Genomic DNA, 23,326 nt, shown 5'->3' with positions numbered 1-23,326 from the left:
CAACAATGCGAAGATGCTTGGTGTTGTCTTTGTACAGAATGACCAGTAGTCATGGGTGCTGTGAAGAACTTCTGCCATTTCATTGACACGTGCTGGAAAATGCAGCTGAGAAAACATCACTCTTGGAGAAGGCTTTTTCTAATGAAAAGACCAAGATCCTTGCTGGTGCCACCCAGCAGGAGATGTGAACACTAGAGACTGGCATTTTCTGGGAAGCTGAAACCAGTCTGAGATTGTGCAGCTAAATAAAAGTGGATTTTTAGGAGTTCGTCGCCTATGATTCTGAGCTGTCAGGCATTTGACTTCCATCATCGGGAGATAAAGACACACAATACAAGGACCATGCTCTAGAACACTCAAGCTTTTATTATCCAGCTCATCACATAAGGTTATTAAAATCTTACCCAATACCTTCTCAGGGCCAACCTGAGAGGTAGCCCAATCTGATAGATGGGTAAATTCAACACAGTCATTCTGAGTTTGATTCTTCTTTCTGCCTTTGCCTCCCACTATGCTATTCCACAAAAATAAAATAAAAGAGTGACATGAAAGTCAAAGGAGAAAAATAAAACCAAAATAAAATAAGATCTCAACCCAAACCCTTTCTAATGCCACTGAAATGCTTTCTGAGGGATCAACACTCATTCACGACCAAAGATAGGGTTACTCTGGATGAAGACCAAACCTTCAGGACTCTCTGAGCAGGTTCTGGAGTCGCTTAAGGACCTCATCATACTGAGGCCTGAAGATGATTTGCTGTATATGTGACAGGGTTGTGGCCAAAACCCAGGGAGGCTGAAGGATCTAGAGAAGAAAATCTCTTTTGGGAAAAATAATCAGAAGGTAATATTATTGTTTAAATATTCTGCTAAATCTGGTCATAAGACATTAAAGCTTTCAGTCAAGAGTCGGTTGTATTATGTCATAATCTTAAATTGAAATCAAAAGATATTCTTGAATTAAGTACTCAAAAGTGCTTTCCATCTCTAACTCCGTCCCCCGTTTTCCGTGGTTATAACTGATCATTTAACTGCCTCCCCCCACTGGTGCCTTAATATCGTTATTTATGCAAAACTAAGTAAACCACAGAAGGAACATCTAGAAACAATATTGATTCAGTTTGGCTTCTTTGTTTTTAAAGACTTTAAGACCAGCCCATGGCTGAATTCTGACTCTCAAATCAGTCATTAGTATCAGACAACCCCTAGCCGGGAGCTGTGCCATCTGGAAGCCTGTTTTCTGTCCCACTGCCTTTGCTACACCGCTGTGCTTCTAGAACAGCACCACCGCGGGTCTCTGGAAAGTAAACTGCCTCTTAGGTCACTGTGACTGTGTTGCTAAAGTCAGGTCAGGGTTTCTGAGGACAACAGGATTTACACTAATTAAAAGTCCTCTGGGATCATTCCAGACTTCATCTCCCAAGAGGCCAGTTTGGGGCTTTTCCCTACAGTAAAAAGAACTGTTTCCTCACCATGTTCTTTTTGAAACATGTCTAGGGACTCCATTCCCAGGGAATCCCTGGGAAGGTTTCTTTAGAGGAAGGAATGAATCAATGCCTCTTGCCCTTGCAAAGCTCTCAGGCTAATAAAACATCCTACTGAGAAATTTCCTCTTCCTCACTGGGCTCAAGGGGCTCTTGCTTCCTCCCCTCTGCTAAGATCATGGCCACGTGATCTCTTCAGAGATCCCTGAAGACAAAGTTCTGTCTGGGGGTGGCTGGGCCAACGATGTGCCAATGTTTCTATGGAAGAACCGTTGTTGCCTGACATTCCTGAGCAACAAGCCATGTCCCGGGGCTTTTTGGCACTCGGGAACCTCAGCAACCCGGATGGGAGAGCTGCTGAAGGTGACGGTCTATGATGTCTGGTTGTTCTCACAGGCCACCACTAGGACAGAGGGCTGATGATTAACTCATTTTTCTTAGTTCCCTCTGCACAGGTTCCCTAGGCTCAAGCCAGATGAGCTTTGAAGGAGGTAAAACTGAAGGAAAGCAACTGAGGAGAGAAATATTAGCTTTAAAAAGTTCCTTTTTCATCTGGCAGGTGAGTCAGACAGCAGGGGCATCTACTTTTCTTCAAGTTCAAGCCACATGGTTTCCCAGTCAGAAAGGCCCATGGACTTTCTTCCTAAGGTGTTCCATGATCATGCCATCTCTTACCCATCAGAGGCTGTAGCCAGCTCAGCCAGGAGCCCCACCGGGCTGGCAGACCCACATTTGGGAACCACTTGAAGAGACTGGAAAGTCAGTTTTGGCCAATTCTTGGTTGGTAGTGACATGACATCAGCAGTTCAAGAATTTGTGAGATCATGAGAAAGAAGACCTGTGTGAAAGATTCCCAGGGAACCTTGAGCCTCATAAAGAACTTCTCTATCTTCACCCGCCCCCCCGCCCCCTGCCCCCCACCTTCCCTCTGCTTTCTCACAGAATGAAATTCACTCGTGGATCTGTCAAACCTGGGCATGTCACCTCCAACAAAACTACCGCTAAGCAAGCAAACCCATGGCTAATAGACCCCGTGGGCCTTTTGGCATCGACACTGTTCCCCCTCTCCTTCCCAGACACCCTGGTTTGCGACTGCATGCCAACTTCGCTTTCTCAAAAGGCCTGGACAGCATAGCACAGAGGTGGGTGTCCCCCAGATACATGAGAGCATCATGACCTTCTCACCCTGCAGCCTACAGAGACAGTCTGAAATGGTGTTACAGTCTGGTCCTCAGTGCCCTGTGTGACCGGAGCGTCAGAAAGCAGAGAGGGACTGAAGGTGTGTGTGCCAGCCGCCCAATCCACAGCCTGCCTGTCCTCCTTTCACTCTCTCTGTCTCCCCCAAATGGGGTGGCTCTCTTTCTAGTAAGATCTTTGATGGCATCTGTCCTTGGCCAAGGAGTTGCCAACAAGGAGGGGGAAGGAGACACAGGGTTGCATGTTGCTACTGCAGCCAAGCAGCGAATCTGGTATTGGCAGAGAGGCCAGGGACAGTCCCCTAGGCAGGTTCTCCAGGGCTGACCCCAAACACACTGAAAGCCGGAGCAGGCCCAAAGGCTGAGAGCTTGAGGGTGTCTATCACTGCCGCCTGCAGATGCTGGCGGGATCAGATGGGGTAGGCTGGGACCTTCCTAAGAGATAGCTGGCTAGAGTCCATGGGGCCAGCAAGAGGTGGCCGGCGACCAAACGATGTTTCCCGAGGCAATGCGGAAGGGGAGTCAGTGAGGCTGGAGTTGGTTTGGGAGAAGCGGAGTCCTTGTGCTACCAGTGGCAGGGCGAGGCGGCCGAGCTCAGGACCGGCTGAGGCGCTTGGCGACGTCGGCATAGGCAGACTCGATCTCCTGGTCAGCAGCGCAGGTGTTGGTGAACTCATCCCGCGCATAGGCGTTCTTCAGGTACCGCCACAGGCCCGTCATCTCGGCCGGGAAGTCATAGTTCCGGTACTTCTTGGCCACAATCTACAATACAGACAGCAGGACCGAGATGGCGTGAAGGCAGGAGACAAACCCGGGAGAAGGAGTTAGTGGTGGGACCTGGTGTGCATTCGGGGGGGCGGGGGGTGGGGGTGGGGGGTAGAGAACCTGCGTGCATCACGCCCCACCACCCCGCAGCAAAATGTGTATCATGCAAGGTGGCAGGCAGAACTGCCTTCTTTCCATCTTCTCTAATCTTATTTATTTCATAAGTAAATATAATTTTCCCTTTGACCTACTCATTCTTGTTTGAGGGACTTTCCTTGGGAAATCATCAGAAAGATTAGCTACCTATCTGTGATCATGGGATCAAGAGTAAAAAATGCAAGAGTGGAAAAAATGACAGAGAAAAGAAATGTCCAGCAATAGGTACATGAATTAATGCATTATCATAGGTAAATACAATGCCGTGCTGGAGAGCCTTTAGAAATGATGCTGCAAAGGAAGTTTCAGCCATCTGGAAGACTCTTTTAGATCACTAAGTGGATGCCTGGGTGGCTCAGTGGGTTAAGCATCTGCCTTCGGCTCAGGTCATGGTCCCAGGGTCCTGGGATCCAGCGGCCCATTGGGGTCCCTGCCGGGAGTCATCCTCCGCCCTCTGCTCAAATAAATCTATCAAATTCTATCTCAAATAAATAAGGAAAATCATTTTAAAAAAAGATTGCTAAGTTTCAAGTACAGTGCAAAAAAGTAATAAATAGATTTTTTTAAAGTGCAGTATAATGCATTTGGAGAAATATGCGCAGAGACTAGAAGTATCTATACCGATATGTTACCAGTGGTTATGGCTGACTGATAGAATTATAAATTTTATCTCCTCATCCACTTTTTTTTACCTAAGCACCCTTATTCATAGGGGAGAACAAAAAGCATAAAAAGGAAGTTAGATGTTGGAATGTACATGCTGGTTCCATGTACGCTGCGGGAGTGAACAAATCGTGACTTCTCTTCATAGTTTGCACACGTGGGGGCTATGGCTGGGCGTTCTGGGGAGGTGCTGTTTGTGCTGAAACAGTAGCATAGCAGTTAAGAACATGGCCTCTAGAGCCCCATGGACTGAATCTGCCATTTTACTCCACCACTTAGCAGCTGCGTGACCTTGGACTAGCTAGCTACTTAGCCTCCTTGAGCCCCAATTTCTTTATCTTTAAAATGAAGGTCATAATAAGACCTACCTTGGAGGAACAGATTAATACACATAAAATTAATACACACAAAATGCTTAGAGGGATGGCTGGCTCATCCTGAGTGCTCAAGAAACATTATCTCCTATTATAATTCCCTGAGACCCATCTTTTGCCCATTTGCATGCAGAGAGGGTGAGCTTTGTCTTTACATGGGGCCTCAAACTCAGAAGGGCTTATGTTTGGTTCCAGGCTCTGCTGTCACTGGCTGGAAATTCTGAGTATTTTTTAACGGGGCTCCTTTATTGTAACTGTACATTGGGGTCTGCACATCAGCTCCTCTTGCTTCTAGGCCTCTAGGGGCAGGGGTGGGAATAGCAAAGAGTAATCTCTCTCCTAAGGCACTGACTTCTGACTTTTTTTTTTTTAAGATTTTATTTATTTATCAGAAAGAGAAAGGGAGCACAAGAAGGAAGAGTGTCAGGCAGAGGCAGAGAGAGAAGCAGGCTCCCCGCTGAGCGAGAGGATCCTGGGATCATGCCCCGAATCAAAGGCTGCGGCTTAACCAACTGAGCCACACAGGTGTCCCTGACTTCTGCCTCCTTTCCTTGTTTTCTTTTTAGAGAGGTCTTCAGACTGCTGGCCCTGGGATCCTCCCACTCAGAGAATCCCGGAGTTCAGCTACGCTGGGCTTTCATCTTCATTTTGGTGCCAGTGATGGTCAGGGTTCCCTGGAAAGCTGTGCTGAGTGAACACAATGATGACCCTATTGTGTGAAAAGCTCAGCCTCATCGGTTTGACCACATTCCCAAGGAGCATGCATTTTCCCCCTCCATTCTCCTGCATCAGTTTGGAAATTCTGTCCCAATAGTCAGCTCTATTCTATTATGAATTGCAATTACTATTTTAGTATCCTCTCTCTCTCTCTTCCCTAGCTTGTGAGCAGTATAAGGGCAGAAACTCAGCTTCTTCATTTCTATACTGCCTGCTCAACACTAAGGCTTTTGTAAATTTTTTTTTTTTACGATTTTATTTACTTGAGTGAGAGAAAAAGAGCGAGCAAGAGAGAGAGAACAGCCAGGGGAGGGGGGTTGAAGGGGGAAAAGCAGGCTCCCCGCTGAGTAGGGAACCCCAGTGACAATGCATGACTCCATCCCAGGACCCTGGGATCATGACATGAGCTGAAGGCAGATGCTTAACTGACTGAGCCACCCAGGTGCCCCTCAGTAGCACTGTTTATAAGAGTAGTGACACTAACAAGCATTGATTTACTATGTGCTCTGCTCCAGGCTGTTCTGAGCACTGTGCAATCCTCTTAAACTTCCAAATAACTCCATAAGGAAGAGTGTATTGTATTCCCATTATAGAGATGAGGAAAGTAAGGCAAGAGAAGTTAGATAAGTAAGGATTCAATAAACGGCTGTATTGCATCTTTACTATCTTCAGGTGTCCTAAATCAAAGTGCATCTAGAGTCAAATGTAAGAAACTCACCTAATTTTAAAGCCTGAAGATCCTTAACAACGAGCAGACTGAACCTGCCAAGTGCCTAAGTGGGTTCCACAAGATGACACGGGAAATGAATTAATTCAACCGGTATCTTTTGAGTAATCACTAATGTTTATTACAGTCCTTGCTTTCCTCATTTTATTTGGGGATAGTTGACACCTAATGTCACGTCAGTTTCAGGTGCACACATAGTGATTGGACAGGTCTATATGCTCGGCTGTGCTCATCAGCCGTGTGGCTCCCATCTGTCACCAAGGGACGCTATTATAATATCAATATCATTACATTATATTACAATATCATTGCCTCTACACCTTCCGCTGGGCCTGATGTTCCCATGACAGTCCTTCGTCTCTCTCTCTACGTGGCCGCCCAGCCCTGCACCAATAAGAAAGGTAGGGCTGTACTCGGAATCCCTTGTGTGCGCCGCTTATCCAGCGGTCGTTGCTTATCTCCAAACCACCCTCGTATCTGTTTCTTTGGGACGCTGGGACACGTGGGCGGGGAATCTGCAAATCACAGCTGTTCGGCCAGGGACTTCCCATTAGGCACTGCCAAGAGGGGGCGCTAGAGAGAGAGTCTGCAAAGCTGGAGGAGGGAGAAGGGCCGCCCCTTTCTGTCCTGGCCATCCTGTTCCCATCAGACTCTCCTTTGCCTCAGTAGCAACAGCTGAGTCCAGTTTTCTCCTTCTGCCACCATTAGTGGAACCAGTGTCCTCACCCTAGCTGAGAGAGGCCAGCACACAACAGTGACCCCACAGCAGGGGATGGGGGTCATCCCCTCAAATTAGCTCCCAGCAACAGCTCAGCATGCCCCACCTCAGAGGTCCAAGGTTGACTTGGCAAGGACCCCTCATCGAAGTTTCCACGTTTAGATCATTCCGATCTCTTCCGTTTGCCTCCCCTGCCCTACGGTCGCAGCCGCCTCACTCAAGTAGAACCTTATGGTATATTTTGCCTTCCTAGTTCTTCAGTACTTACTGCTTCTTTCTATTAAATTCTCTCTGTTAAGAGAACTGGTTCGGGCTGGTCACCAAAAAGCCATCCTCACAACGTTGTCCAGCTTAGGTGTGACTAAGAGGCAAAGGGGATGGCATGTGAGTCTCTGGCAGAGCACTGGCCATGACCAAATGCTGGAGACAACACCCATTGCCAGTCCTCCTTGACCCCTCCCACTGTTCACTGCAGGGTGAGGGTCCCTTGGGTTTGTCCAAGAGCCTTTGAGAAGAAGCTGTCATGGCTAAGGAGCAAGACCATGCAGGAGGAGCGGGTCACAAACAGACAGATGGAACGGCCTCAAGTCTCTCCATGCTGGGATTTGTTTCCCTCTTTAAAGGATGCACTGTGAGATTTAAAACAGCAGAAGGGCGATGTATGGGTATATACTTGTGCTTATGTCTCCTTTGCTGTTTGCTTCAGGGGCTAAAGCGGGTCCCTGTGCTAGGCACAGGTCCCAGGGGCCCCTCCAGAAGGCCTGCCATTCCCCTCCCTGCCCGGATCTGCACACCCTGAGCTTTGGCCACGTCTCTGGTTCTTTCCTCACATGTTGGCTTGCTTTGAGGGGATGAGGACTAGAAGGGAGCCAGACAGTGAGAGTTCAAATCAGGCTCTCAGGGAGAATGAAGATGAACCTGAATGAGAGCAGGCAAGAGAGGCAGAGAGCGCGAGAATGCGAGAGAGAGTGCGGGCAAGAATGAGCACAGGGGCTCTGACGTTCACAGGAACGTCCATGTTCATGGTCTGAATTTGCTCTTTCATATGAAAACAGTTAGCTCCCACAGCCCAGATTAGGTTTTGGCCTCAGGAGCCAAACTGGAGGCCTGACTTGGCTCTCCTTTCACTCTTTCTGCAGGACGGGGGTTTGCCAGGTCTCTAGGATCTGATAAGTTGGATCAGCAGAAATCCAAGGAGACAGAAGGCAAGGCCGGGCCTTTGTCCCCTCACAGGCCATCCTCCCTCTGATCCCCAGCTCCTCCAAGTGAGGAACTCACTGAACTCCATCTAAGGACATGGGCAGAGCGTGGTTGTTTAGGGCTGGGGGGGGGGGGACTGGAGGAGCCAGGGGATGAAGCACAGGGCCTTGGGGGGTCCATTTGTTTACCTTATTCAACAGGAAATTCTTGAGTGGGTAGTCAGTATAAGTTTAAGTAAGACAGAAGAAAGAAGGAGGAAAGGAAGAGAGAAGAAAGAAGCTAGAAGGACTATACTTCATGTCTCTTCATTTAAGCATGAGAAAAATGAATTCCAGAAAGAGTCAGTGGCTTGCCCCAGCTCATGCTGTTGGTGGGTGGCAGATACCCAGCCAGGACGTGGGTCTCGTGACTTTCTGAATGGGGATCTTTCCAATACGTCACACTGACACACTGTGACTGAACTAGAATTATACCACCCCTGATGGTGCCACTCGTTCCTCGGGAAGAGAATAAAAGATGTTTCCGGGGGTGTGGTGGGGCATGCAGTCATTAAGAACTTCAGAAACATGGAGCTTGGCTGGACTTACAAGTAACCATTGACTTGGCGCTGGACCCAAAGTGTCTTCATATTAACAGACTGCATTTTCCCAGCCCATCAGTAATGGCCCGAGTGATTCCCGCCCAATCTCCAGCTCCGACCAAGTCCTGCAGGAACATTGGGGCTTGCACAGGTCAGATTTCAATTCAAGCTGGTTGTGCTCTGATTAGAGGGAAGCCCACATTTCTAGCTCAGGACTTCAGCAGGAAAACGATAGGCAGATATCCAGCTGATGAATGATTGAATATGATTCTTCTTAGTGAAGGGCAGAAGTAAAATGGTATGATAAAGACACAAGTGAGGTGACTGAATGGTCAATCAATGAATATTTATGAAAGGGCTACCTTGTGCCCACCATCGTGCTTGGAGAAGCCACTGTCTCCACAGAGCTTGCTGTCTGACTGAGACATAGGATATAATATAATCAGTCATATGTCTGACTGAGACATAGAAGTGTGTATAAAAGTATATACTAGAACAGTCTAGTGATATGGTCCTACTGTGTGTTTCTCTAGGCTGGTGAGGGCCAGGAAAGGATGTAAGAAGAAGCAATAGTTTAGAGAATGAACATCAGGGCACGACTGTTGTCTTTGAATGGGGTGAAACAGAGCAGCCCTGTTCTATGCTGCTCCAGAGAACAAAGGGAAGAAGGGAAGCTGTTTGGCTCAATATAAGAAAGGATGTTTTTAGAGCCATCTGGGTGGCTCAGTGGGTTAAGCATCCGACTCTTGATTTCAGCTCATGTCATGACCTACAGTTTGTAAGACGGAGCCCTACATCAGGCTGCACACTGGGCATGGAGCCTGCTTGAGAGTCTATCTCTCCCCTCCCCTCTCCTTGCCACCTCCTTTAAAAAAAAAAAAAAAAAGGAAGGATGTTTTAACGATCAGAGTCATCCAAAATGATAGGGTTGACTCAATCGGCAGGGAGCGTGCAGCGACAGCTACATGGAAATCTGTCACAGACATGCAGAAAGTGGTCCATTGCAGGTGGGGGACAGTTTAGGTAGACCTTGGAATTCCCTTCTTTCCAACTCTCAGATCCTAGAATTCTTGTAGGACAGGATTACATTGCATGTCAACATTGATCAGGGAGGACAACCATGGCAAGAAAATGACATCACTTTCTTGCAGCCTCCACCTCTTCAACTGATAGATGAGGAAGAGGATACACGCCTGCCCCAGGGAGTTACTAGAGGGAATGAGAAGGCTTGCATATGAAGCAACCTCACAGAAATGTGGGGGTATGGCCAGTGGAAAGCTTTGAGGCAGAGGCAAGGAGGAGGCGCTCTATATATCTATCTATAAACATATGCATACACATATAAATGTATGTGTAACCACACGGGCTACGACAATAGCAACTACTATGTATTGAGCCTTTATAATATGCCAGGCACTGTCATGCCGTATTTCTTCTCCCAGCCAAGAAGTAAAACTAAGACTAAGAAGTAAGTAATACATGCCTATTTTATGGAAGCCGGGAGAGTCTATACAGCCAGCAAGCAGTGGAGGCTGACTTTGGATTCCTATTCCTGTGACTTCAGAGCCCAGGCTCTGGACCAGCAGGTGGCACTGTCCTTGACTCATCCATGCAGGTGATGTGGACCTCTGATGGAGTTGGATATGGCAAGCAACCTGCAGACAGAGCTGTCTTACCTTGACCACATGGAGTTTGGGCAACAGATTGCAGTCGGCCAGGGTCAGTTCATCTCCATCTAGGAATTTGCGTCGGGACCTCTTGTCTTCGTCTCCACAAGTGTTGGCGTCGATCTCCTCTGGGAGAGGGTTGTTCAGGTAATCGTCCAGTTTCTTCAGTGCCTTGGTCAGGCCTCTCTCAAGGGCTGGCATGAAACAGCAGAAGAAGACTCCTCAGTCAACCTTCCTGCCGCTGGAAACAACTAGTGGTCTTCAGAGTAAAGGAGCCTAGCCTGAATTCTGTGCCCCCCATCACACAGCCAGTTCCCACACACTGTAGAACACCTGCAAGCCACTAATACAATGCAGCAGAAGAATGTCAAGTGGTCTGGAAAAGGCAAACCTTAACCAAACAGTAAACACTAACTAATCCTTTAAAATAAAAAAACCATAAATATAGGAATGCAACCATTAGGATACATAGCAAAGTTTTTAGAGTACTTATCTCCAATAGATACAATAAGAGTCAATTTTCGTTTTCTATTTTGCTTCTCAATATTTTGCCAATATTCCACAATTAACCCCCATAATAATGCAGAAAGAAAGGGCTATTCACTTAGTAAATAATTGCTTAGAAATCCTAGGACAGAGATAAGTGCCAGACTTTGTGGGAGCATTAACTATGGAAGCACCAACCGACCAGCATAAGAAGGGGAGGGGACAAGGCTTCCAGGAAGACACAACATAGCAAAGTAAGCCTCCCTGCTTCGTGTTGCCCTTACAGGGCCAATGGATACCAGAAGGGTAATACTTCGTGTAATCTGAAGAAGGTTGTTCTAAACATCGGAGATGTCCAAAATGGAAGGGCCGGCCCACCAGGCAGAGAGCTCCACCATGAATGTACCGACACAGATGCATGGAAACCAGTCATGGACATAGTTCACAGAATGCACATCCAAAGGATGACAATGTGGCAGACGACTTTTACAGTCTTGCCCCAATAATTTCCCATCCATAATTCATTTAGATGCAAGAGTAGAACCAATCCGTCACTTGGAACCAATCTGTCGAAAATCTCACAGTCAATTCCAGACACAGAACCCTGACCACCCGAGCTCCAAAGACACCGATGGAGGAGATGGCAGGTCGGGTCCCCGGCCACTGCACCTGTATCATCAGCCCATCCCCAAGGCTGGGTTTTTTTGTTTTCTTTTCCCCAGACTCTGGTGTAGAGTATGATGCGGAGGTAATAGGCATCAGTCCTGATGTTAATTCTGGCAGATGAAAGAGGGATGCTGCCCCTGCGGGAAAAGCCCGGAGGATGGGACTCTTACTTACTTTTTCCCAAATGTGCCTTCTGTTAGCCTTCTCCCATAACCCAAGTTGGTCTTTTCATAGAAGGCCTTTGTTTGAGACAATGAAACAACACCAGCCCAAGATAAATCAATTGAACACTTACTGGAATGTTTGAAAACAGGCTGGAGGTTGGACGCAGTTTCTCAATACTTCCTTCTCCCTGGTGTGGCATTTGAACTTGTACTTCATCATCTGCTTTGAGTTTCCCGTTTGGGAGAAGAGAGGGAACAGGGCTGGGAAAAATGCTCGTATTCTTCTTAGTAATTGTCTAGACTAGGACGGGATTGCAAGCCTCAAGGACAATGGTAGAGGCGGGTGCGGGACAATGGTTATTATGCTCCCCACTCCCACCCCCACCAAAGCGCTTGTGATCTATATTGGGTTTCTTTGCTTCCTTCAATCCCTCCACTGCTTACAGTTATGGCGCTTATGACAAAATCTTGATTATAATGGAGAAAGGAAAAATCAAATAGAGTGACTGTTGAAATCAGACCAACAGATATCAATCCAAGGGACAGAGACGGATGATGAAGGGAAATGAAATATTGCTGCTTGTAATTACAAAATGCCCGCTGGAGACCCGAGCAGGCCATTGCGTGAGTCTGTGCCCAAGTCCCCCAGTGCGGGAATGATCATGACATTTGGTAAGAGGCCTAGAAGAGCAACTGGAGTTCCTTGGGAGGACAGTTCTGGATACATCTCAACTATGTCTCCTTGAGCTCTTGAGGTGCAAGGATAAAGTGTGGCAGTGGGCATGGCTGTCACCGTACACCATAGCTATGACATCCATGCGACATACCAAGGGGGTGTGTGCTGAGGATGTCCTCTGTGTATCACCATCATTGCTGGAGTCTGTGCATTTTTGATCAGGAATGTGAAGCAAGTAGTTGGTAGAGAGAAGAGGAGGAGAGGCAGCAGGGGGAGGGGCTGAATGGCCTGGAGCAGAGTGTGTGCTTAAATTTCAACCCTGCCCAGGATGGATTTGTTGTGACACTGCTCAAGTCTGAGCTTTGTTTCCTTCATCCCATGGGCCCCTTCCTAAGCCTTGAACTAGATTTTTTTAAAGTCCCTATTTATATTTATTCTATTGGCTTCAGACCCCACAAATCTTGGGAACGTCCCTGATCCTGGAACTTACAATGAAGTGTGACGTTGGGCAAGCTCCTTAATGTCACTGGGTTTCAGTTTTCTCATCTCAACTGTGAGATGAAGATCCTAATCTTCCTGAGGCCACGGTTAGGCCTGATTCAGATTATGCAGGGAAAAGTACCTCCTACCATGCCTGCCCCATATTAAGATGTCTTTATGATTGCTTTTGCTACTGCAGGACCAAATGTGACAGCTGTCTGCTCTCTGTCCCTGACCCCATACTCTCCATCAGTTATATTCCTCAAAAACCCACGGGGCAGCATTGAATGGTTCTCAGATGCTCCAGTTCTGAGGCCCACTCTCCAGAGAGGATAATCAACAGCCCAGAGCCTTGCCTCCCATCCTGATCTAACGTCCAGCCACACCCCTGTCCCTTATGCTCTGTCTGGATCATTCTTGGTGATGCGCTGTGTGAGAGACATGGCCATGGTGGGGGTGGGGGTTGGGGAGAGAGGACAGACACAACACGTCTGTGCTAACACACGGCCATTCTTCTCGACTAGCAGATGCCAGCACCAACACGTCCTCTGCCAGTTCTTTTCCTTCCTACCTGCCAACTTCTTCCTCTGACCCTGGTTCGATCTGGCATGCATAGAATTTAATTATCTCTTTTGGCCGACAGCACCCAGGTCACAAAATCACTAGTGTTGAACTTTCTGCTCTGGTAAGAGTGAGGAGGTTGTGAAAGAAACCAGAGGGACAAGGAGATGTTAATCCCCTCAGTTTTCACATTTGAAACCTTCCCTCCTGAAGATTTCCTCTGAGCAGCAGGATACGGTAACCCTCAGACCCCAGCAAGCCTGAGGCCAGAGGACCCTAAGAGCCAGGAGCAGCAACGCCCCAGGCCCTTGACGGCTCCCTCTGTCCTTTAACTGCTTCCTGCCCCTCTCTCCACCCACCCTTCCCGTGAAGATTTATTCTGTACCACACACAAATGCACCGGGTAAAATATGTGATGAGGAAACAAGGGGAATAGTTCATAAATATTCTCAGCCATATGCAAACAATCTCAAATTTATTTTTCTCCTTTTTAAGGAGGAAAAAAAATCCACCCATTCCATGATCACTTCCAGATTCATTGAGGCTGATATTACATAAGAACCAATATTGTTTTCTCGTCGTAGAGAAATAATGACTTGGAAACGGCAATTTGAGCTAAGAAAATAATATACTCTTACCAGGGCATGGAGGCTGAATGAGGACTAGAGAGCCAAGACTCTGGCTCAGCCTCCAACAAGCTCTTGCAAGCACGGCTCAGCCCTGCTTTGCTGGCATTCTTTGTGCAGCAGGGGTCTCAGCAAGCAGCCACACAGACTCTCTGGGGCTCAGAATTCACACAGAGCGGAACAGATGTCAAAGGCGCTCTTTGGAAGGACAGGAGCAGCTCTGTGGGCCCAGGGTCCCGCACCTCAGCTCCTCACGTGTGTTTTCTCTCTGGCACGTGAACTTGCAGAGAGAGAGAGGTAAGAACCAGGGGGCCACCTCCGACCACCAGCTGCAGCCTGGACGGGCATCTCTTCAACTCTCCCATGGAGAAGACAATCGTGGCTATGGGGAGCTGGCCCCAGGCCAAGGACCTTCCGTCCCACTGTGTCTCTCACATGCTCAGATCCAGCACCAGCAAGAAATATACTAACTGAATTTCTCAAGTAGACTGGGGATGTTTACACAACCTATCATTTAAGTACACAGTGAAGTTACTGAGATGGGAATTATTATTTATATCCATTTAACAGATAAAGACATTGAGTCTTGGACTTTTTCAGGGCACAGATGCATGGGCAAGCTAACAGTTCCCCGGATGTACACTGGTTCTGTTTTTAACTGCTGTTGTCTTCCTTATGAGCCCCAACCCCTGGGTGATGGGAGAAAGACAACTTTATTTTAGTCAGTTCTGGATTACAACTTAGTCTGATGTCATAAATAGTCCTCTAGAGAATTCTTGGTCGCTTTTGCATAAAAATGCTCAGTTTCTCATAAAGTCTCCATCTCCTCTGCTCTTCTCACTGAGTAAATGGGAAGGGGGGATTGCTGTGACCTCACGGCTTTGGGGAGATAAGGGTACTGAGATCTAGTGGGTGGAAGGCTTTGGGAAGCTTCCACGGGTCCTATGTCTCTTCTCAGTTACTTCTTCTCAGGAAAACTTCCACTTCCTTCCAGAGTAAGCACAGGGGTGTTGACCCTAGGGTAGTGGTCAGAGGTAGGCTGTTTGGCTCCCTCCAAAGCCCTGGAAAGATACCTAAGCAAAGGGCCACAGGGGGTTTCCCAGATTCATCTCTGTTTCCCTGACCCTTCTACCTGTCTCTTCTCCTTCATCCCCAAGTCCCTTGGGCCAGGAGGGGTACACTTTCCTTTTTATTTCCCTAGGTCAAATAGTCCATCAACCATAGACCAGCAAGCCTCCCTGGCCCAGGCTAAGCACAGCACAGACCTAAAGGCTATTTCTTCTCTATGAGCTGAGTCCTCTAGGCATGGTTCTTGATGTGCTAAAACTGAGAGATAAAGGAATTTAGAGCATTTTAAGACAATAGCTTGGCCTGTAAGGCTAACTCTCTTGTTGAAAATGCTACTTTGAATCAGCAACTAAATAGTGAATGCTCTTTTTGCTTTGTTAGAATTCCTTCTACAGAATTCTTACCTGTCATGGGGCTGATGGATGCTTAGGACAGATCAGAATCATGTACTCAAGAAAGACAAAGAGAAAGTATTTTCAAAATATTAGCCTTATTATCCAAATAAGGAAGAAAACCAGGACTGTTTTCCCACTCCCCCTGCTTATATTCCCTCTCTTGCTGTCACTCTCTGTCAAATAAATAAATAAAATCTTTTTAAAAAATAAATAAAAATGAAAATAAATAAATAAATAAATAAGCCCAAAACTTAAATTTCTTTTACTCTGCAAAGCCATCTCTCAGTGCTAAGAACTGACCCATGGCTCTTGGGGAGTCCGCTCAGTCTTCAGTCTTCCTTCCGTGCTACAGACCTTTCTCACAGGCCCTTATTTACCTAACAAGAGTGTGGCTATCAGGACACCACGCCTCATCCCTTACCTTCCAGCTAATTCAATAAAATATTTGTGTTCTTCTACTAATGGTTTGATTTTAGCTGGAATTCTTGGCACTCTCAGTGACCGTCATTGGGTCTGGAAGGCGTTAGCTCTGAGTAGACAGCCTACGGGGACCCTTCACATCACTTCTCAGCAACAAATACTAAATTCGCCTCTACTCAAGGCCAATGCTGTCACATTGTCTGTGTGACAGTAGAATGTCTCATGAAAAGAGAGAAATTCACATGAGTGGTCTATGAAGAAAGAAATATCTAAATATTGACAAATACCTGGAGGACTGGAGGAAGCTTTTCCTTTTCATCTCCTTCGAGATCATGTCAATATAACCAAAAAAAAAAAAAAAAAAAAAGCATAACTGTGGTTTGAGGGAGGCCACAATGGAGATTTCTCTGGTCATCACATAGTCTTGGAGAGAAAATACAAAGATGGCCACACCTGGTTGACATCTGATAGTTTTAAACATGAATGATAATGTGACGGGAACAACAAAAACAAAAAATCAAATAAGAAGAATGTAATATCATCTCTCTCTCATCTTTCTGGAGGAAGAAGTCTTCCAGAAACAGAGAGGACATATTGCTTTACACAGATGCCCAAGGGCCAAAGATCCAAGAAAGAGGAAGAGGCTGGAGCAGCCATAAGGCTCAGGAGAATTATAGAGGTCGGAGAAGAGGAGATGTAGTTCAGGTGGACAGAAACATAAATGCTCTCATAACAAGGACCATTTTAAGGAGAGACAAAGATGTTCTAAGGTGTGATAGGGGAGGGGACATTTGGTTTTGTGCTGGGCAATGTAAATCCCTCCCCCATAAGAAACCTTCCATAAAGCTCTACATTCATCTCTCAAGTTTAAGGAGTTGGAGTCATGTGGCTTTTCTCTGTTGCAAAAGTCCTTAAAGACAGAAAATATAGCCCAACTATAGTTGAATTACATAAGGACAAATGGTTGACCATGTAAAGGCAAAATTATTAGCAGATGGCGAACTGGGCTTCATACCCTCAGACCCACAGTGACCCTTCTGGAACACACAGTAGGTAAGTGGCAGCTGATCTACATGGTTCTTTTGTGACTCGAAGCATTATCTATGCCCAGTCCTTCAACCACAGAGGGAGAAATGGCAGCAGGTTTGTAGAAGATGGGAACGAAGCTTTGTTTCAGGTGTGGTGCACCCTATCTTCCTGTGCCTTGGCCCTCTGGTTATGTTAACCCCTCACAGGTATCAACAGGGAAGGGGACAGAGATCCTGGGTTGGGGTGTCACATAGCCCTGCACTAGGCTTCCCTGACAGGTCTTGTGATCAGAGGCACAGTCACAGAGTGGCACATCCACTCTGCTTTTCAAGAGATCTGAGGCCAAATCCTGCACTCGTTACGGTGGTTCACGGGTTGCTGTCAAACATCTTCTGCGGACTCTGGTACACAGAGGGACTTAACAGAAAATTAGCTCTGACAATTACGGCTGTCGAACTTCAGTTTACAAGAGGACATGAGGGAAGGAAAGAATGAAGCCGGGTGTCTGAGGTGAAGCTTCTCCGAGCATCCGGGAGCTTCCCAGGTGCAAGGAGAATCCTGGACAGCTCGGAACAGAGAGTGCACTCTTGCATTTCCAACATGCTTGCGATCCCAAATTGCCTGAAATCATCTCTTTTGGATTTGGCATTGCTCTCTCCAAGCTATGGGAATGTGCCAAACTTTCTTGGTCTGATAGTTTGGAGAATTCATGTCCACCTTTGGCATGAGACCAAGAACACTAGTCTTGGCCTCCCAGCCAGAGGACATTGTCAGAGGGACTCCAGCTGTGAAAGACCCAGGGGCTCCCGTGTGGGAAGCCATTCCCAGGCCTCGGTTTCTAGGCACTGGTGAAAACAGGAAAGGTGGGAAGACAAACAGTGGTTTAGGAGAAGGCAAAATGCAATGGCAACTTCAACAGGTTCCCTACTGTTCCCTCTTGCGGCCTCAGCTGAGCTTGGCAGGATGGTGTAGCTCTTGCTGCCATGGGTATTGTTTGTTTGTTCTAGAAAAGATCTCAGCCTTGACTGGGGGGTGAATTCAATGACAAACTCCCATGGTTCTTTCCAGTAAGAAGGTAGGATTCAGGTCTTAAAACTATGGTGGACTGTGGGAAACCCCTTACCCCGCTTTGGTGGAGAGATTCACCAAGTGAATGGGTCTATACTTCACTGAGATATTTCTAAGGTAGTCAGGGATTTTTCCTTGAAGAAGAAACAGATCCTCTGTAGAGCTTCTTCCCCAAGCCCAATAGGGGATCATCGTGTAGAATCAACACAGATCAACCTGCTGTTACCTCATGTTGGAAAGTATGACTCCCAACAACAAAGAAACTGTGTGTGTGTGTGTGTGTGTGTGTGTGTGTGTGTGTGTGAACATATACATATATGTTATATATAGGCAGATGTTATATATACATATATGTGTATATATTTGTACATATATGTATGTGTATGTAAAAGCACATGCATTGAAAAATATATATGTATGCGTGTATATATATGTACACACACATATATATTATATATATATATATTTTAAAGATTTTTTAATTTATTTATTTGACAGAGAGAGATCACAAGCAGGCAGAGAGGCAGGCAGAGAGAGAGGAGGAAGCAGGCTCTCCGCCGAGCAGAGAGCCCGATGCAGGACTTGATCCGAGGACCCTGAGATCATGACCTGAGCCGAAGGCAGCGGCTTAACCCGCTGAGCCACCCAGGCGCCCCTATATATATATATATATATATATATATTTTTTTTTTTTAAGACACATCTTTGGCAATCATTTGGCTGTGTTTAACATACCAGCATGGTAAAGAATTTAGGACAACCTTGGCATGCCTTTCATAAGATGTTTTTTCTTAAAGTATGAAGGGAGGTATGCATAATATAGCTACTTCCAGATTCCGATAATTTTCTAAATCTGAAAGCCACAGTGAATTCAAGAAGAAAGATGATCACGTATGTCTTCAAATTTAGGCTTCCTCTTATACACACACCTTGTACCCTGTGAGCTCCCCCAGTGATAACTTATCATCGACAGGAGGAGAGAAAGGCGGAGAAAGACAGACTCTGACTGGAGCCGGGCAGTGGAAAGAGCAAGTAGCAGAAAGGGGCCAGGGAGGGCGTGGCTAGCCGGGAGGCGGGGTGGGGAACCCGCAGAGACCGTGTTCCCGGTTAGGGAGGCCTGCCCAGACCTCAGCCGCGGGGCGGCGGCGACCCCTCCTGGCCTGGCTGGTCTTCGCCCGACGCAAACGGCATCTTCCACGGCCAACGTGTAAAACATATATGTGTGTTTTCTATTAGGCTTTCCAGAAACTCATAAATGGTTGTAAAAACCATTGTGCTAATAGAAAGAACGACATAAATGCTGACTGGAGCTATTAATGCTGGTTGTAGTTTATGTAGCCGACTGAATCAGGCTGAAAACTGTGAGATTTTTATGGTTACTTTGTAACAGGTTATTTTTAAGCCAATAGACTAGGCTCAGTCTTCGTGTTCAAACACCCGGAATGAACATAGCCAAGGGAGATATTTTCTGCGTCCTCTGTCCAGAGTTTGGACCTAGACACTTTCTTTCTCAGGGCTCACTCCCACCAAACACTCAGGCTGAAGTGATTTAACCACATTTTGTCCTGTTCATCCTCAAATGCCTACATCTTTTCTATAATAGCCATTGACAAATTTAGAACGCGGCCACCACAGCTCTAAATCTGAATGATTACTGGTGTCCATTGTTCTGGGCCTGTCCTGTGAACTCTCACTTGGCTGCCCATGCTTTCCTTTGTTAACGCGTCTCTGTCCCGCACCCACGGTGGGTGGGCCGGCTTCAGTGTCCCTGGTCTCCCATGGCTGCTGAGTGAAGACTCCCCAAACGAAGCTGAGATTGTGCAGTATATTTGGGAAACACAGATGGCAGTTCTTCCATGGTTTATGGACTGACTGGATCACAGTTTTCTAAATGACCCGCCTACTCTTGTTTAAAAACTCAGCACCACATGCCTTTTAAATAATGGATTATTTCAATGTATCCTGTATAGAGGTCAGGTGCACAGACAATGGGACTAGCTGCCTGCGTGGGGATCCTGGCTTGGCCACCTATGAGCTTGAGCAGGCTGCTTAACATCTTGTGCCTCAGTTTCCTCCTCTGCGAAACAGAGATCCTCACAAAGCACACCTTGTAGGGTAGCCATGAACGATGCCTTTTGGAGGCTTAGAACTATGTCTGCCACGCAGTGAGCCATACTTCTGTGCAAGGCAGGATGCTGCGTGATGTAGAAAATACATCAACAGCATGCAGAAGAGCTAGTAAGTTCCTAGAGTTGCAAGAAAAAAGTCTGCTGGATAAATATTATGCTTGACTTGTCCTCTACCCTGAGGAAGTCACCCCAGATGAGTTAGGCAGTGTTTTCTTGAATATTCAGCTGGTCCTTTCACTCTGACTCCGCTGTCGTAACCACAGTCCCACCTGAGTGAGCCTTGTTCCTCCTAGTCATGCAACACGGCGACCTTAAGGGGTAAGTTCCACAGGGGTGGGGGTCTAGGGGTACTTTTGCAGAAGTCCCCCAACATGCCACAATTAGACCCTCCACCCCCCTTGCTCAGGGCAGCCCTCTGGGTGCCCGTACTTGCCTCCACATGGATTATGGTCTCGGAGGAGAAGCTCTCCGCTGGGTGCCTTAATCACATGGCTTGCATCTTCTAAAGTTTGAAGTCAGAGTGTTGCAGATTAAGGGTACAATTTTTTTTAAAGATTTTATTTATGTACTTGACACAGAAAGAGATCACAACTAGGCAGAGAGGCAGGCAGAGAGACAGGGGGAAGCAGGCTCCCTGCTGATGAGAGAGCCCCATGCGGGGCTCCATCCCAGGACCCTGAGATCATGACCTGAGCTTAAGGCAGAGGCTTAACCCACTGAGCCACCCAGGCACCCGTAAGGGTACAATTTTATACTTCTATTTCTTTCTTTCTTTTTTTTTTTTTTAAAGATTTATTTATTTGAGAAAGACAAAGAGAGAGCCGGGAAGGGGAGAGAGGCAGAGGGAGAGAGTCTCAAAGACTCCCCACTGAGCACAGAGCCGTTCATGGGGCTCCATCCCAGGGCCCTGAGATCATGACCTCAGCCGAAACCAAGAGTCAGATGCTCAACCAACCGAGTCACCCAGGCATCCCTATTCTTCTATTTCTTAAAATCAACGTGGGGAAATGATTCAGAGTTGGTCAACCCCAAAGGAGAATTTGAAATACTATGGCTTTTTTTGGCATGGCTAGATCAGCTATTTTCTCTCTTTTTTTTTTTAATCACCTTTAGCTGAAAGTGAGTTATATGCAAATATTCATGCTCGCCTTTTTTGTTACTGAAAGAACCCAGATTTCCTCAGAGTGGTAATGTCCCAGTTAAAAACGCTTCTCTTCCCAGACTTTTACTAGAGAAGACCAAATGCCTGGTATGACCAATAAGATAGAAATGGAAATTCATGGCTTTTGGGAGAGAAAAGACAGACACAGCTGCCCTTGTCTAGAACTCAGACTTAACGTCTGGAAGCGGAGTATCTGTATTGTGACATGAGGATGAAAGTCACACATTAAAGACAGAGGGTTCATGCTCTAAGGATCTAGACCCATGACTCTTTGAGCAACTACAACCACCCAGACCTCTCTACTCTCTGGACTTGTTATGTGAGAAAAGCAAACTCCTATTAAGAAGTGAACATTTACAAAGGGTGCTTAGGACAGGGCATGGCACATAGTAAAATGCTGCCTAAGTTTTTGCTAAGGAAAATATAATCAATATTTGCTTTAGCATCTGTAATCAGGTTTCTATGACATGCAGCCAAACACAACCTTTGCCAATTCACGTAGACATTGTCAATATTTCTTTATTCCATTATTATTCTAGCACCTTGCACAGTGCTTGGTACTGAATAAGTGTTTGTTGAAAGAATGAGCTCTTCAATGGGGTTTGAGGAAAAGTGAGGGCCCCTAAAATGTAATTCTATAAGTCTCTATAGGCTTATGCAACTGGCTTTATTTCATTAAAGGGCCTATAATGGTTCCCTTTCTTCGTGTAATGATAACATTCGGTCTCTCAGGGATGGATGAAGGGAAATCATTTGTTTGGCTTGGTATGCCCTCCTGGGGGTTCATCAGAGCCAAACAAGTATAGGTCATCAGCAACCTGGCATCTCTGTGCCAGGTGACACAGGTGAGACCAAGACCAGGGTCAGACGTGGGCCAAGTGTTGAATAAAACCTGTCTTTGAGGTCCCCCAAACAGAAGCCAAACGTGGGTAATTGTCATTGCAAACACCAATGGGCACGTGATCATCAGAGTCAGAGCTCAACACAAAGGAATTATGTGGTTCAACCCCCTTCTCTAGAATATTCAGGAATGGGAGGGGTTCTGGGCACAGAGAAATATATTTCTTACTATGACACGGATCATTAAATGCTTCTTTGACCGGGGCTTTCTAGAAGAATAGTCTGACCTCTGACTTCTGGCTGGAAGAACACAAGTATTTGGTTTTCTGTGTCTTCACTTCTGATTCTTGGTGAAATTCCACCTCTAACACTACGTTCAATGTTCCTTGAATGCATTTTATAAAAATGAGGATGATAAGAAAAATACCACTTAAGCAAACACCGCTACCACCACCACACTGACAGTCTTCATGAGAAAACTGTTCTAATTGTTTTATTGATTGGTTTTATATGTGGTACAGAAAAAAACTTTTTTTTTTTCACCATGAGGCTCCATTTACTATAACAGAGGCTATGAAAGTATTATAGGTTCTCAGCTGAGAGACAGTTCCAGTCGTAGAACATAATTCCAAATACCAGACTGGATTTAGCCCCGGTTTCAATTCCCATTACTTAGTTTGTAGCAAAAGAGTTTGAAAGCTGAGAAATGCCTGGTTTGTCCTGTGACCATCATGGCTCCCTCACGTCTTCTGAACAATCGCTCCATGTGCCAACCTCTCCTGTGAGACAAGGAGAGACCGTGGTCCATCCTGCCTGGACGGGACAGTGTTGAACTTGACAAAGAGCGTTTATTATTGAGGTGTCTCAATGTTTTCGATAGAAGGTTCAGGACACCACCTGGATTTCATATCTTGTCATCCCCAAAATGGCAAAACCCATTCTACATGCTACTTTGCCCAGACCCACTCTCCACCAAGAGTCAAGACAAGAGAGAATTTTCCCTCAGAGCTATGTGCTAATCATAGATGAGGAGTTCTAAGCACAGATCCCGTGTCACCAACTACAGTTCTCCTGACCCACATACACATGATGGAGTATAAACAGACTCACGCACACACGACTGCCCTTCTGTGGTCTAAACACCATCATGCTTAATACTGAAGATGTGAGGCCCATGTCGTGTCTCATCACGACATCTCATCAACTCCACATGTAAGCACATGTTTTCAAATGAATGGGTACATGCCATTTATTTCAGGAGCTGTTGAATGGCCTTGGCTGGTACCTAGAAATATCAGAACACACAAGAG

General features: G+C 46.4%; 1 protein-coding gene across 3 annotated transcripts in view; it reads right to left on the bottom strand.

Moving 5' to 3' along the window:
* Nucleotides 1-343: 343 nt before the first annotated feature.
* The window catches only part of CLIC5 (chloride intracellular channel 5), a 157,753-nt gene continuing 134,770 nt past the window's right edge, over nucleotides 344-23,326 (bottom strand). For all 3 annotated transcript variants that reach the window (XM_047732580.1, XM_047732579.1, XM_047732581.1), the window contains 2 exons: nucleotides 10,256-10,440; nucleotides 344-3,441 (listed from right to left, as the gene is read on the bottom strand). In XM_047732580.1, coding sequence (XP_047588536.1) covers nucleotides 3,274-3,441; nucleotides 10,256-10,440 — 353 coding nt within the window. In that variant the 3' untranslated portion in view covers nucleotides 344-3,273. The remainder of the gene's footprint in view (nucleotides 3,442-10,255; nucleotides 10,441-23,326) is intronic.

This window comes from Lutra lutra, chromosome 6, assembly GCF_902655055.1.
Source record: "Lutra lutra chromosome 6, mLutLut1.2, whole genome shotgun sequence".
Lineage (NCBI taxonomy): Eukaryota > Metazoa > Chordata > Mammalia > Carnivora > Mustelidae > Lutra > Lutra lutra.
The sequence above is the reverse complement of the archived record's forward strand: the minus strand, read 5'-3'. Positions and strand labels throughout refer to the sequence as shown.